This window comes from Convolutriloba macropyga, chromosome 9 (genome assembly GCF_964194025.1).
Source record: "Convolutriloba macropyga chromosome 9, txConMacr16.3, whole genome shotgun sequence".
NCBI classification, from domain to species: domain Eukaryota; kingdom Metazoa; phylum Xenacoelomorpha; order Acoela; family Convolutidae; genus Convolutriloba; species Convolutriloba macropyga.
Window position 1 is genome coordinate 56,907,170 of NC_134476.1, and position 15,941 is coordinate 56,923,110.

Here is a 15,941-nt window from a genome sequence, read left to right on the forward strand (position 1 = left end):
TACACAGAAGAAGAGGTAAAAACAATAGTTTCCGAGTTGGAAAAAGTTAAAAGTTCTTCTCAAAAACAGTCGGACGCAATCGATAACCTTAAGAAGGTAACAAAAAATCTGAACGAACGATGGCGCACTTAAGAGCGCTATACAACGAAGGATTCCATTATAATAGTAAACCCACCATTCGATGCGAGAAAATGTAGCGATGTGACTTCAGAAGCACTGAAATTTTTTCAAAGTTTTTGAAAATTCACATTACCTTCGAGAACGTAAAAACTTGCCATATACTGCCCAACACTGGACAAAAACAACGTATATTCAAAAATATGGCACCTCAAAAAGAAAAACAATCTCATCAATAGAAAAAACATCTATATCACCGAACCCCTCCCAGAGATTGAAGCCAGCAAAGCCATCAAAGCTAAAAAAACGCGACATGATTGTGTCAACACAAAACTGTGTGGTATCAGTGCTGGTTGAGAATGGCATAAACAAACCAAAGTTCATGAGAGTTAGGGAACTGGACAAAGTAAAAGCAATTAAAAGAAAACAAACGGCAATTACGAAAAGTTTAAAACCAGAGTCAATACCTTTTGTTTGTTATGACTGCTTATGCTTTAATTTGTAATACTTATCGTTACAACGACGGAAGACATGTTCGATGAACCCAAAAGGGATGTGTTTTTTTCCTATTCTAAACCATTCAAAAACCAAAAACTTTCTTTTTTGCTATTTAATTTCTTTAGGCTTAGTTATTCTCTGCTTGCGATTTCCGCAGGCCTTTCTTTGCCTAGCCGCGAAATACGCGACTGATAAAGGCAATGAATGTGAGAAATAACTCAATTATTGAAGTGTCTATATGCGACATCCGCGAATAAACACTTGTTTTCGTTTCCCAGCGGGAAACCTATGTAGGAAGGGGGAGGGTGAGAAAAGTATAAAAGAGTAAAGTGGAACCTATCTGCAGCCTGAAGACATATTCTTACGCAAACATACAGCAAATCAAACTCAAGGCCAGCTGCATCAATTAATTTACTTGTTTCAATTTCACATTCTCAACAAACGTAGACAAACAGACGATTTTAAATAAGCAAACTATTATTCTACAGAACATACTTTTCCTTCCAAAAAATAATATGCTAAATATTCATAAAAAACTTTAAAATCTAAAGCTTTAGCCCTTTGTCTGACAGAAACTTGGCTTAAGAACCACTGTGAATCGTCACAATTCTCACTGAAAAATACAAAAAAAATATGCAGTTGTGAGAGAAAGAGGGGTGTTGTAGGAATTTTCGAGGGGTGTTGTAGGAATTTTCGTAATGAACTACTTGGATTTTGTTGAAGTGGAAAAATGCAATCACAACGATCTGAAGGCCCTAACAAAAAAGATCAAAGCAGATAAGCAGCATTATCTGATTATTACTCCTTTATATATTCCACTTACAAGACAAAACATAGTCAATTTTCAAAGGTTAGAACATTACTTAGATATCTTACCAATCGATCGTGAAGCTAAACATACACTATACGGAGACTTCAACATTAAGTTTTTAGTTAATAATACAAACTTCCGGAAATTAGTTACTTTGCTGGCAGTAAATAACCTCTCTATAGTTGAAAACATTGAACCAACACGAGAAAGCTCAAGCACAAAATCAACACTGGATGCGTTTTTCTCAAACACTTTGTCTTCTGTCCACACTAATGATTCCGGTATCTCAGACCTTCATACAGTAACATTAACGTTTGAATAATTGCTCGAAAAATCTTCCAACGGGCACAAAAGTTTACAAGAAAGTGGGCCAAACTAGAACCAAACTAAAAAACCATAAATTTGTCGAAGACCTCAACAAAATTTTGATGGGCAAATTAAAAGTAATAACCTGAATTGTTAGTGAATGGTCCCCCGATAAGGCTTCCGAAAAACTGCATGAAATTTTGATTGCTACCCAAGACGAAAATCTACCAATATTAGATTCACCTAGAACTGGAGCACAAAAACAGGAATGAATAAATACTTGAAAAACGCTGAGTCAATAAAAAGTTTATAAGAAAATTGTGTCTACAAAACACAGATAATTATGATCTAAAAAATGACTACAAGGCTCAAAGCAAACTAGTTAGAAATCTAGTCAAACAAAAGCTAAGACATTTTCAAAATAAGATCGAAGAAGCAGCCAATGGCAAAAGAAGTTTCTTCAATCTCTTCAATGAAATATCGGGCACAACTCTACTGGCTCACCACAATAAAAAAACGAAATGATAGAAAACTTAAACAATTTTTTCGCAAACATTGAAGTAGAGCTGGCAAAAACATTATATGTAAAGCAGCGATAATAAATGGAAGCTAACACAAAAGCCACTGTTTTTTCAATAAAAAGTGTCAATATCATTGACACACTGCGAGTGCTGCCATCGAAGATCAGTTTAGACTGCCACAACATAAACTATATTTTTCTCAAAAAAGTTCTTCAGGAAGTTAGTTGAATACTTGAAAAATTACATAATGAGTGTTTGAAGCATTTCTTATTTCCACAGTCCCTTAAAATAACCAAAACTGTTCCTTTTATCGAAAGCGGTGATCGTAGCGAGCCCACAAACTACAGACCAATCTCACTACTTCCAGCCATTGGCAAACTGTTTGAAAAATTATTATGTAAAAGAATTTACACATTTTTGAACAAAAACAACATATTTTCAAAAAATCACTTTGCTTTTCGAAGCAAATTAAGTACTGTTGGCGCCCGAGCTTCTTTAACTGAAGAAATCCGAGCAAACTGGTTTAAATCAAAAAATTTAACCAAATGCTCTTTTAATGATCTGAAAAAAACTTTTGATACAGAGAACCATGAACTAGTGCTGAAGAAGTGTGAAAGCTACGGTATTCGAAGAATGGTACTGAAAATGGTTGACTCTTATCTGAAAGACCGACTTAAATGCATTAAATTAGGAAAATTTGATTCTGAAAAGAAAAGCGTTAAATTTAGAGTCCCACGAGGAGCAATTCTTTGTCTTGCTTTTCATTAACTACCTAAATGACGTTCCAACTCAAAAATTAAAAGAAAGCAGAAATATACATTATGGTCACGATACAGTTGTTTCTAATAAAGGTAGTAATGGGACTGTAGGAAAAAAATACGATGCCACACTAGCCGCTGTTGCAATATGGTTTCATAAACATAAATTAATAATTAGCACAACAAAAATAAAAGAGATGGTGTTTGGAAAAGGACGCAATCTAAACCAGCGCAAAACAACAATCAATTGAGCAGAAATTGAACAAACCAGCTCTTTTAGGTATCTAGTATTAGTTTTAGACAACCAGTTGAAATTCGAAGATCATATTAACAACGTCAAAGAGAAGTTTTTTAAATTTTGTTCCTTTTTTACCGATTACGCTTTTTTTTACGAAAACACAGCTTCTAAGAATTTTTAAAATTTATGTCGAACCAATAGTACAATACGGAATTTTGATCTACGGATCTACTAATCAAAATTTTTTAAAACCAATCAACATGTTGATTAAAGGAATTTAAAAAGTAATTTGCTGGAAACGTAAACCGGGTCAATCGAGCAAATACGAGTCCACAATTCGATGAGCAACGCCTCAGAGTTACATGCTTTTGAAATATTCAAACTACAAGTAAAACTTATAAACAACCAACAGCTAAGTGAAGCTTTTTCAACCAAAATAGCGGACTCGGACCTTAATGAGATGATGAAAGAGAAATCGTGGACAGTGTGTACAAATTTGCAGACAAGATCCGATAGTAATTCATTGAAATGTAGAGTTCTTGTGATGCTTAAAATGGCATTGATTTATAACAATTCTTTTTTTGAAGATATTAGAAAAATAAAGAGGCAAATATAAAAGGATATTGTCATACCTTCTTGGATCTTTATATAATTGGTAACCAGGACTTCCTAGACAGACTCTTTCATGTTGATTAGGGCAAAAATTTTTTAAAGCTATAAACACCGTTTCTTCAATTGTTAATCTCTACTAGAAGGGATAACTTTTCATTTTTAAATTTTTTTTCATTATTTCAACCAAAATTGCACAACTCTTCCGTGAGGCGCCTGAAAACAAACCAGACAGGTTCAATGGCGACGTTGTAGTGTCACAAACTGTAATGGATTGTATTTGTACAGTGTATGTATCTTTTGCTACTATTTAATGATAACGGCACTACGAACAATTTATTATAATTATTAAAAGAAATTGTAAAATAACCCAGCTTGTGGTATATCAAGCGAACAAAATTGGTACAACAACAGAGCATTGGTGCAAACGGTAGAGTGCAAGGGTGCGGTGCTGGAGACAGTAGGTTCGAATCCTCCAAGCTCTAAGTCTTTAACAGTACATGGAGTTAGATAATTCCGCAGTTGGGTTGTAACGACACAACTGATATCATTTTAAAGCTCTCAGGCTTGATTTGAAATCCTGAAAAAATTATCACCAACTTCGAAGGTTTATCTCGACAAAAATAATTCGGTGACAATTTACTGACATTTTGTTGTTTTCTTAGCAAATTTAGAAAATGGTCTCACACAGAGAACGCTTCCAAGCTGACATAAAAATCAAAAATCCAAACTCACATATATAAAATTGTGGCTTTTTCAAAAGATATCAAACGAAGTACTTGCATTTTCGGTTTTTGAATCACCTATGCACTTTTAAATCATCCGAATCGCTTCCACTATTTGAAATAATCTAGTTTTAAAATTGCTGTCTAAAAAGGAACTAAGCGATATCACAAAGTTTGGCGAGTTTACTTTAGAAATTACAAAATGGAAAACTATATATTTAAGGTGCTTTCTAAACGCTTAATTTGATTTTGATAAATCAGTTGAATTTGGCCTTTGAAATAAGAGTGCCATTGATTTTATTAATCTCTTCCTTTTTCATGCTATCTAGAACCAATTCAGACTAGAAATAAAATTTAAACAACTGGGCTCGCCCAGTGCTGGTTGTTGCACAGAAAATTTCAGTATTATTCTTGGATGGCGTGATAGCACAATCAGCACAGAAACTAACCAATAATCTTAAAAGACCAGACTCAAAAAATCATTAAACTCCTAATGCATTACAGAAAAGAAATTAGCCAAAGATGAAATGTCGAATGACTTTTCTGAATTTGCTTGTTTTTTTCCTGGTTTTCAGGAGAAAGAAACAATGAACTACTGAAAACATTTTAAAACCATTTCTCATCCAACATGAAAAAAGGAAAGAATGTTTTAGTGGCTTATCCGGTTCTTGGATATATATTTCCATATTCAGCGTGTTCATTGTAGATTAATTTGCTGAGCAACTGGGGCTATAAAGCGTTTTGATCAAAAAGAGCAAAGACTATAACCAGTCTAAAAAGTCGAAAAATTTCACGTTAAATATCGAAAAGGCCGCAAAGATTTAAAATAAACGAAGATGACAAAATACCTTTTTCTCTACTTGTCATTAAAAATAGCGTTGCCAGCGTTCTACAATTCAAAAACAAAACATCACATTGAAAACCATTCACTCAGTGAAAAATTAGAGAACATACCCCAACTTTGCGCAAAATCAACCAGACAAAGTAAAGGAAACTAGACATTTGACACAAATCATTTTCTTCTAATGGATTGAGAGCGAATGTAAACGTCAAATTTATAGTTACAGGAAGCCCGAACTTGAAACTTATACGATTTAGCAAACTCTACGTCATCATGAAGTCATATGTCTGCTTTTTGAAAAACTAAGAGACCACTTTCAAAATTCACAACAATTGCATACAGAGAACAAAACACAAAACAAATGCTAACCAATCTACTGAATTTGATTTTAAACCATTATATGGGCTGAATAAATTTCATTAGCCAGCATATGATGTCTTTCATTAAGAAGAAAACGCAACAGAAAAGCAAACACAAATACAAAACGGCCATAAGCAAAAATATCAGAACAAGCAAAAAAACAATTGAACTATTCAGTTTTATTTGGCCTTTGTTGAAGCAGTTAGTCTAGATATAAAATTTTAAAAATCCATTCTATGAGATTTGATTAAAAAAACTAACTTAGATATAAAGCAAAATCTGAAAAGTTCTGCTCAAACAAAAATGTTTCTCAAATCAGTTTCTTCATACTTGATTCCTTTTCATTGATAGATAAAAAATTTTGGAAACCCTTTTTCGTTTAATTGCTGCATCCCTCAAATTTTGGTTTAGCTGAGCAGCTTTATACAACTGTTTTTCCAATAAAGTTAACCAAAAATTTGCTAGAGGGCTCACTAAGTTTTTCCTAATTGGATGTTTTATTGGGGGACCATTTTCCAAGCCATACTGATTAGTGCCGAGCTTCATTCCAACTCAATTTCGACTCGTCTCAACTCGACCCGGTGCACTAGTCAATTTGTACACGCGAAAGCAGTTCTCTAGCTGTTACTTTGGGAATAAGGGGTATGAAAACTGCTAAAATATGACAGTTTTTCATCAGACAGCCGGCCAGAAATTTCAAAATGAGCCTGATTTGCAAATTTACAAATACATCTGTGAACTATAAAAAAAACCTAAAAACAGTTTGAAGATCAATGAGTTTCCAATTTTTCGATAAAAATTGCATCGAAGAAAATAGGGCAATTAGATATGAAATAAAACAATGAATATTTATAAAAAGAATGAAGAGTTAATGATCGTTTTCATTAGAGAGAGACAAAGCGACATAGAGACATAAACAAGAACACTAATGGACAAAAACCAATATTAATTCTTGAAAACAAATGCAATCAAAAAGTAAGAAGACATCTTGAAAAAATTGCACACCAAAATAGGCCAATAACTTTCAATTTTTAAAAGAACCGCAATAATGCCTGCTGAGATCAGGGTGACCATTTAACACTGAAAAAGAATAGAAAAACTTTAAAACAAAACGAAAAGGTGAACATTTCCGCTATCATCGGTATAAACTTTTTTCCTAACCCAATTTTTATTGGGTAAGGAAAAATTTTGAAGGTCAGCTACTTTTCAAAAATTTTTATATGCTGCCACTTTCATTTATCCAGGATATCAACAAAAAATTTTTGATCTGGTCCGGAAGAAAAAGCAGCCCGCATAAATATTCAACCATTTCTGAAGAAGTATTGGAACAATTACTTAAAGGACACCGTATTTTGTTTTCAACAAAACCCTTAAACCCCTATCGTTACAGCAATATTATTTGCTAATTTATTGGAGCTCACACCTTTAAAGTTTATGTTAAGTTTCTGGTCACGCAACGCAAACTATTCTTTCTAAATAACGCAACGTTTAGTTTCGTGCATCGCAAGCCTTTTATTCTAAACAACCAACTGTAGATCTTAGTAAAACTGCGACGAATCTTTTCTCAGAAAAATTGGCTCAATTTCTTTATAGAAATACATCCGAAAATGATATAGTTCTGACGGGTCATTACAACATCGTTTCTCTAGACAATTAAGAAAGTTCTAGTCTTGAAACAAATCTAAACCACAAAACCTGATGAGCCTGAACAACTATCATGGTATAAGATAATAAAAAAACAGGAGCTCTGATTGATCACATCACAACTAAAGGTTCAGAACATTTACAAGGAATCTTCCAACTCACGCATAAAAAATGATCATTTTTCACATAGTGTCACTTCAGACAAGAAAAAAGGAAAATAACTAATAAACCAACGCTGAAGACAGTCAATGATTAAATCTTTACAGAGTAAATAATTTCATAAAGACTACTTCAGTAATAAATAACCAGTTCGTTTTCTGCACTACCATGATCGAGAAAAAAATGTTTCAGGGCTTTTGAGCAAATACTTGAGCGTGCTATCCAATTAAACGCTCACGTAAAAACCAATTTTCATCAAAAAAAGAGGCACGCATCTTCTCTTTATTAAATTTCTTTAAGAGCAGGAAAACCAATCAAAATATTTTAAGATAAAAGAAATGATAAATGGGCAAAATTTAAGCAACTTGAACCTGTTTTAACAATTATTGAATAAGGAATATCTTTTTTCGCTTTTTCAATAACTATTACTTCTCCATTACACAATTGAGAGATATACAAACATGATAAAACAAAACCAGTAGCTCAAGAGACCAATTACATCAAAATTTGCGCTCGAGTACGCTTTCAGGGATTGCTACAGATACAAAGGTCGTGAACAAACTGAATTACGTTTTCAGTAAACTTGGTGTCTTTTATTTTGAAATCCCCTCCATTGTCTTTAGATATAGTGCTTCTCATTTAGCAGAACCAGTAAAATTTCTCTTAAACGAGCACGTAAATATACAGCAGTTTCCTAACAGTTTTAAGAGAGCAAAAACAACTCCATATTTTAAAATGGTTAACACTGAGGATACATTAAACTATAGACCAAATTCACTAACACCAAAATTTGAAAGGGTTTTAGAAGCTTTCTTAAGAGACTAAATTGTCAATTTTGTACACGAAGAGCGGTGCTCCTTCAGCTAAAGATGTTCTTTTTTGTTTGACTAAAATTGTTTGAATGCTGTTAGAATTATCGGTACCTACTTAGATGACAGGTCACAAAGTGTGTGTGTGTGTGTCTGAAATAATGTAAAAAGTGGTTGGTTAAAATCCAAAAAATGAGTACTACAGGGGACCGCCCTTGGTCCAATTTTGTTTAGCTAACGAATAAATGATGTATAAACGGAAGCAAATTGAAACGTTTGAACTAAAATTGTCAAACGAGCCGATGACACGTATTTGATAAGCAGTAATCATCACGCTTTGAAAGCAAGAATATACTAGAAAACTGCACTACGAAAATGACTAACTAATTGAATTTTTTGGTCTATACTATTTCGGCCCCCACAGCTTAGTGAGAATGTATGTATTACGATCCCCAGGAGCACGTGCAATAATTTTACATAGTAACGTGCAATATAGTAGCTCATAATTTGTAACTGGGGGTCAATAAAAAATGGGGGCCAAACAGAATATCTCTAATTTTGCTCAATAAAACTGAATTGTGACAAAACCAAATTCAAGGTTATTCGGCAACCACATAGGCGCAAACAACATATTGTTAATGAAAAGTTGTTATGTATATCTTAGCACATGAATCTTAGTGGCTTGAGGGGGCTAATATTCAAGTGCTAACATATTCAGAGAACCCACGGTTACAAAAGTGGTTAAACTTCAATTCAAATTGAAATAAAAATTACAGTTCTGCAAATTATTAAACGAGAAATTTTCGTCAATTTTTTAAATTTTTTCCTGTTTTTCAGCTCTTTCAGTCATTTTCTGCTCCAATTAGTCAAAAGCAATCAAAAAGTTGCCGAGATACAAGGGATTGGTGAGTGTGGGGAATTGGGAATAATTGCAGAAGCATTTTAAAAGCTGTGAATAAGCCAAATGATTCCGTTTCCAAGGCGAGGCAAGCGCTTTCGTTTCAGGTTTTGCTAGGAAATGTCAAAAGCATTAGTTAGTTTGTCCTGAGTGCCAAAAATTATAATTCCTTATTGCGAGCGGGACGCTAAGTTATGGCCGGTAAATTAGAGCCACAAACCTTAGCACTCCACTTTTGCACGTGCTAATTGCTAATTTCACGTGCCTCCAAGTTTTTGCTACAAAAAATTCCCCGGTTCTCTAAGTATATGTTAGCATATGGATACAAGGCCCGAGTGGGGCTAACATTCATGTGCTAACTAATTTAGAGAAACAAAGGGCAGGAAGAGGGTTAAACTTTAATTAAAATTGAAATTAAGGGTACAGTTTTTCAAATTATTTAACGAGAAGTTTTCGTCAATTTTTCTAATTTTTTCCCTTTTTTCAGCTATTTCGGTCAATTTCTGCTCTTATTTGTCATCACCGTTTCAAAGTTGAGGCAAATGCTCTCGTTTCAAGTTCGGATGGGAATTGTCAAAAATATTAGTGAGTTTGGCCTCACCGCCAAAAATTATGTTTCCTAACTGCGAGCGGGCAGTTAAGTTAGAGCCGCAAAGTAGCATTCCATTTTTGCACCTGCCAATTGACAATTGCACGTGCCTCCAAAGTTAAGCGACCAAAAAATTTACAGGCCCTCTAATTATATGTTAGCATATGATTCTTAGCGGCCCGAGGTACCTGGTGCCCTGACATGGGGGCGCGTTTGCCCGAGTGCTGGGCACAAGGCCCAAGGGCGGCTAAGATTCAAGTGCTAATTTGTTTTAGAGAACCAAAGTGTACAAAGAAGGTTAAATTTTAATTAAAATTGAAAATAAAAGCTCAGTTTTAAAAGTGGTTGAACAAGAAGTTTTCGTCAATTTTTCTAATTTTTTCCCTTTTTTCAGCTATTTCAATCATTTTCCGCTCCCAGTCCTCATCGGCGTTTCCAAGTTGAGGCAAGTGCTTTCGTTTCAAGTACGGATGGGAATTGTCAAAAATATAAGTGAGTTTGGCCTTACCACCCAAAATTTTGTTTCCTCACTGCGAGGGGGCCGCTAAGTTAGGGCCGCAAAATTAGCATTCCATTTTTGCACCTGCTAATTGACAATTGCACGTGCCTCCAAGTTTTAGCGACCAAAAAATTTGTACCCTGGGTTCTTTAAGGAAGTCAAGGAAGTGAAATGAAATGTCTTCTTGTAATATTGGACAAGAAACTTAGGTATGACTCACATGTATAGCAAACTCTATCCAAAATGGCTCAAGGAATTGGAGTAATACACAGCTTTAGGAATATCTTACCAGTGAGCCTACAAATATCAATCATGAATTCGCCAGCACATATGGAAATTGGATTAGAAACACCAATAACTAATTTCTATATGAAAAAAAGAACAATACGTTTTTTAGCAGAAAAGCCATCCTCAGTGTCACTCGATAATAGTATTATAAGAAATTTTGAATCAAGTTTTTTTTCTTCGAAAAGTCAACCAGATGTGAAACGTTGCGCAGCAAAATTCAAATACAAGAATTTACTATGGAACAATTAAAAAAAGACGCTGACAAATACATTATGGCTCAATGAGTTGGAGAGCGTTCAAATTGAGCAATTAAGGGTTATAATTCTGTTAAAAAGTAATTATAAGCTATTAATTACCTATCTGGGAATTACAGTGTTCATTTCTTTAAAAGTAAAATGTTACCCATAGTCAAAAAAGTAAAATCAGCATTTGCGGAAAAGTATACGCTAGCTGTTACTACAATAAGGCCCCCATTGTCCCGAAGTAATTAGAACCCAGGGTTAGTTAACTACTACCCAGTTAGATCACATCACTTAATCGTTGCCGCTTTATGGCCTAGTAGCATGCTTCTCATAAGTCCAAAATTCTCACAAGTTAGAGATGTTTTTTGGCCCAGCAAACTAGAAAGCAGTAAGCTGCTTCCGCAACAAGAAATTTCGTTGTAAAATTATAGACCAACCAAAACTGATGTTGTACTCTTCCTGTACAACAGTAATTCTACAACAGAATTTTTAGTTATATATTTTCTCAATTTTACTCTCGTATTTTTTGTTTTATCATACGGCCTCAGCAACATTACAGGTCGGTAAAATCTGAACCTGTAGTATGGAAGCCACAAGAACTATTTTTTCGAGGGTAAGAGTGTTTTTTATTGAAGGTCTTCATTGAAAGCAAAAAAATATGGGACAATGACAAGAATTATTAGAAGAACATATTTGTGGAGAAAAAGTCTGATTGTACCTGAGTTGGTGTTAAGGAGTGAAGCAGCAGCACTACTCGAGTCACTATTCTGAGTGGATTCCTCTTCACTTGTCATTGAGGCAGTGGTATGTCCTGCTTGTGATGGTGTGTGTAGGCTGGTGAGTGATGTCCTGCTGCTGCTGCTGCTATTTGAGGGGCAGGAGGGGGAGGGGTGGAGGGGGAGAACAGTTGGTTGCTGAATATGCCCTGAAGTGAGGGCGGCTGCTGCTATTGCTACTGCTGCAGAAGTGGGGATCTCACACACACCAGACGACGACTGCTTCATTAGCAGGAACAGGTTCTAAACACATATAGATTGGATTATTTGAATGCAATGATTATCAATGGACATCAGAAATAGTTTCTCATAATTTAATTCTGGCCAACACAACCTCATCAGTAAACAGATCAGCTACCAGCTAGTGTCATACCACTACCCACAGCAAGCCATTGCCTCATGGTGGAACTAATTCACACTGTGCTTAAGAGATTATGCAGATGTATCTTCAATTTGGAACATAATAAAACCCTCCATTCGTTTCCACGAGTCGACCTGTGTTGTCCATGTTCCAGAATTTTAAACGACTCATGCTAGACACAAAATCTTGAAAGAAAATATTGCAAACTTTTTTCATAAGTTTCTTATCAACAATTCAATTATTTTTGAATATTTTCTTCATAACCTTAAAACTGGACATGAAATTGACGAAATTATGGAATCACTTTATTCACTGATTCTGTGATGCTATTTATTAATTGGTATATAAAAGACACCACCTAATCACTTTGCGAGTTCACTTTTGAAATGCAAAAGGAGGCTGGCTAAGGTGTGTTTGCGCGTAATGTTCCGACTCCGCTCAAACAATTTTTTTACTTAAGTTTTTATACCACGAATTAGTGAATTGTAAAAATCTTAGTTGGAAAATTGAATCTTGGGTAATCCAGCAAATAATCAGTTAAAGTCATTGGGCATCATATCACTCCTTTGGATATTTCCCGTTCTTCATCAATTGGTATCTATCGTGTTTTGCCAGTTGGATGAAAAGGATGCATTTAGTGAGAAAACTATGCACTAATCAGGTACAAGCATCTGTTGTCATTAGTTAGGCGACTCGGGTAATTATTATATTTGTGTTGCCACGCATTAATTGGATTGAAACGGATTGAGTCAATCCGTTGATCGCAACGCTAGAATTTTACCTAATTGTCCACCAAATGAAGAGGAGATAGAAAACTTTCAAAAAATCACGTATTGCTCGAAAATAATTGGTGTGCCCATTAAAACAATCTTTTTAAGCTCAAACCACTATACGACCAAAACAATAATTCATTAGAGGGCCAATGATGCCTGCCATTAAAGAGAGTAATAGACAAGCCAAGCAGCAAAATAAAAAACAAAAAGCATTTCTTACGACCAAAACTCATTGTTTATCTACTTTTCCTAAAAAATTTAATGAAAAGTCAAAATAGCATCAGTTAATAAAACTAAACCACACAACTTAAATTTGACCAGAAAAGATATTGTACCTACCTTTATTTGGACCTGTGAATAAATAACAAGCAGACCGAAAACAGAAATGCAAAATTAGAAAATACGTATATACTTTCTGAAAACAATTAAAATCAAAGTCAAGAAAGTAATTAGCTATCAACTGAAAACTTTGTCCTGTCATTACTTAGGATGTCACGCTACTACAAAATGACTAAATATTCGCAAAAGTCAAAAATTCACTTCAAATTTGCGAGAACACGGTGTCGAGGCCTACAACATCAAAATCTATTCACTATAAATGCTGAATATAATCAATTCAACCTTATTTCAGCACCATTAATGTCAAATGAGACTTGTCCTTAATGTGCCAATAATGTGACGAGCGAACAGCACATCAAAAATTGGAAAATATTAGAAAACAACAAAATTTATGAAAACGTAGTATCAACGCCAAAAAACCCCTTATTTATTTAAAGAAACAGCAATGACGACTGAATTATATTTGACTCGAAAAAGAATGCGACTTCACTCATTGCTCACACTACGCTGAAAAATTGCAGAAATAAGATTGAAATTAGCATATCTCAAATTACCATACTTTTGAAAACGATTTTTTACAAAGCGTAAACCATAAAAACCGTAACCTTTCAACTTAAAAACTGTAAATTGTTACTGCTTAGGATTTTGCTACGGCTAAAGTGAATTCTACATGTCATTAGTTAGACAAAGTCGAAAGACTACAGTTTTGGTTACTTCAGTCGAACAGTTTCGATGTTGGTCACATACATGCGGTGCGTGTGGAGATTCTCCTTGATTATTTATTAAAGGCACGGCTTCAGTTCATTGCCGTTTAAGCATATACACATCAGTTTTAAATACAAACATGTGTCAAATATTTGTTGTTTCACTGCGCCAAATCTCCTCCGCCACTTGAAAGGAATTATTTCCTCTTCAAATACCAAAACTGCACATGTTTGGCTGCAGTGGACAAGCGGCCGTTGAATTGAGAAGTTGTACAGAGTTAATTCAATAAATGGAACAGAGATAAATAATTTATTAGCGACCTCCTGTTACACAACAGCGAACGGCTGTAAAAAGCAAGGCATAAAAATAGATTTGTGTCCTTTGGCAAACAAAAGTGTGTCCTTTTTTCTCGCATTATTCCACTGAAAGACTGAAATTGATGGTAATGACTGAAAAAGATTCAAACGCATGCTCAAAGAACAACATATAACAATTGTACAAAGAAGGTCGCAGTGTGTGTATTCAGTTAATTTTGGCTATGCATGATGGTGGTGCTGCGATCGGGCGACAGAGAACCAAGCTAATCAGCTTGTTTCGCTGATGCCAGTACCATTGGTGCTTAGAAAAACCTGCCATAATATTTCTTTTTGGCACAATATGGCCTGGGGTACCCTTTGCCCACTGCAGTCCCTATAGGCAAAAGTTTACACGAGATTTCAGTCATAAATCTTCTTATTCTACTGAAAACGAAAAAGAGAACCCCTTTTCAAATCGTTACTTCTACAGAAAAAACCAATAATATGCTTCCGTTTCAACAAAGTTGACAGTTTTCACAATATTGTACGTGCACCTGGCACACACGAGCTGACCATCATACAAAAAACTTGTTAATCCAACAAATACATATATGATTCCTAGTAATATAATGTCATATGTATGTATAATGTATACTGAACGTCAAAAGTAAGTTAGCACCCCTAATTTTACAATGTAGAAAGCTCATTGCATGATTTCACGGATGTCAATGAACATATGAATGACATATGATTTTTAATTAGAACTTCTCGGAACAAGACATTAAATCGATGAGAGCATTTACAATGCATGTTTAAGATTTTATTTGCATATGTAAACAAAGTTACATACAAATGATAAGAGATTGTAGATTGTATAAGAATCCCCTATAAAATACATACATGATCACGTACAAATAATCAGTAGTCTGCGCAACCCTCTCTGTTTTTGATTTCAATACTTCCCAGAAACATTAATTCAATGTTCCATGTCTCATTTAAAGTGTAATGACGTAACTTACCACCAGTGTGTTTTTTTTCTAACGTAAACTGGTAGCAAAAAAGCATATTTCCGAATGCTACTGATAAGGATTTCATTTTCTGTCTTTTTTTCTCATATCGTGTTATGTTTTCAATAATTAGTGCCGGATTTTTCAGGGCCATATAATATTTCCGCGGAGTCAGTTTAGTGATTCGTTTGTTCAAAAAGGTAAAAATATTTGCAGAGCTTGGAAATACTTATAATTTATTAGTAACCATAATAGGAGCATATATAATTTCTTAATGTTCATAAAAGGGTCACATGATTTCTTCATTACAATATAACTAGGAAATACGATGTGATTTGTATGTTTACACATGTGATCCTTGTACGACTAATAAGAACGGCTAGCCTTGGGTTCATTGGAAAAGCCAAAATCAAAACTACAAAGTAAAACTCACTCTTAAAATAATTTAAAGATAGCTTATTGTAGCTCGAGATACACTTTGGAGCGAAAAACCTACGCACGTCAAGTAATTCACTGAGTAATATCAAAAGAATCATTAAAACAACATTTTTATTTCCGATTAGTTTCATAGTACATTTCATTGAGCCTTGATTTTTTGTAACATATAGTAAACAATACTTAATTTTATAGTTCATAAAAATTTCCTACGGGGTCTGCCTAATTTTTTTTCTATTATCCAACCAACAGTTTTTATTTTAGGGTTCAAAATATGTCCGCCTTTTTTTACCGCTGATTTAATATTGCCCTTCAGTTAATTAATTTCAAATCCGGA

The 15,941-nt window shown here is 34.5% G+C and overlaps 1 protein-coding gene across 2 annotated transcripts in view; it reads right to left on the minus strand.

Annotated features, from left to right (window-relative positions):
* Nucleotides 1-15,941, minus strand: part of LOC142345879 (uncharacterized) — a 105,811-nt gene that overhangs the window by 66,484 nt on the left and 23,386 nt on the right. For both annotated transcript variants that reach the window (XM_075398313.1, XM_075398312.1), the window contains exon 2: nt 11,631-11,931. In XM_075398313.1, coding sequence (XP_075254428.1) covers nt 11,631-11,916 — 286 coding nt within the window. In that variant the 5' untranslated portion in view covers nt 11,917-11,931. The remainder of the gene's footprint in view (nt 1-11,630; nt 11,932-15,941) is intronic.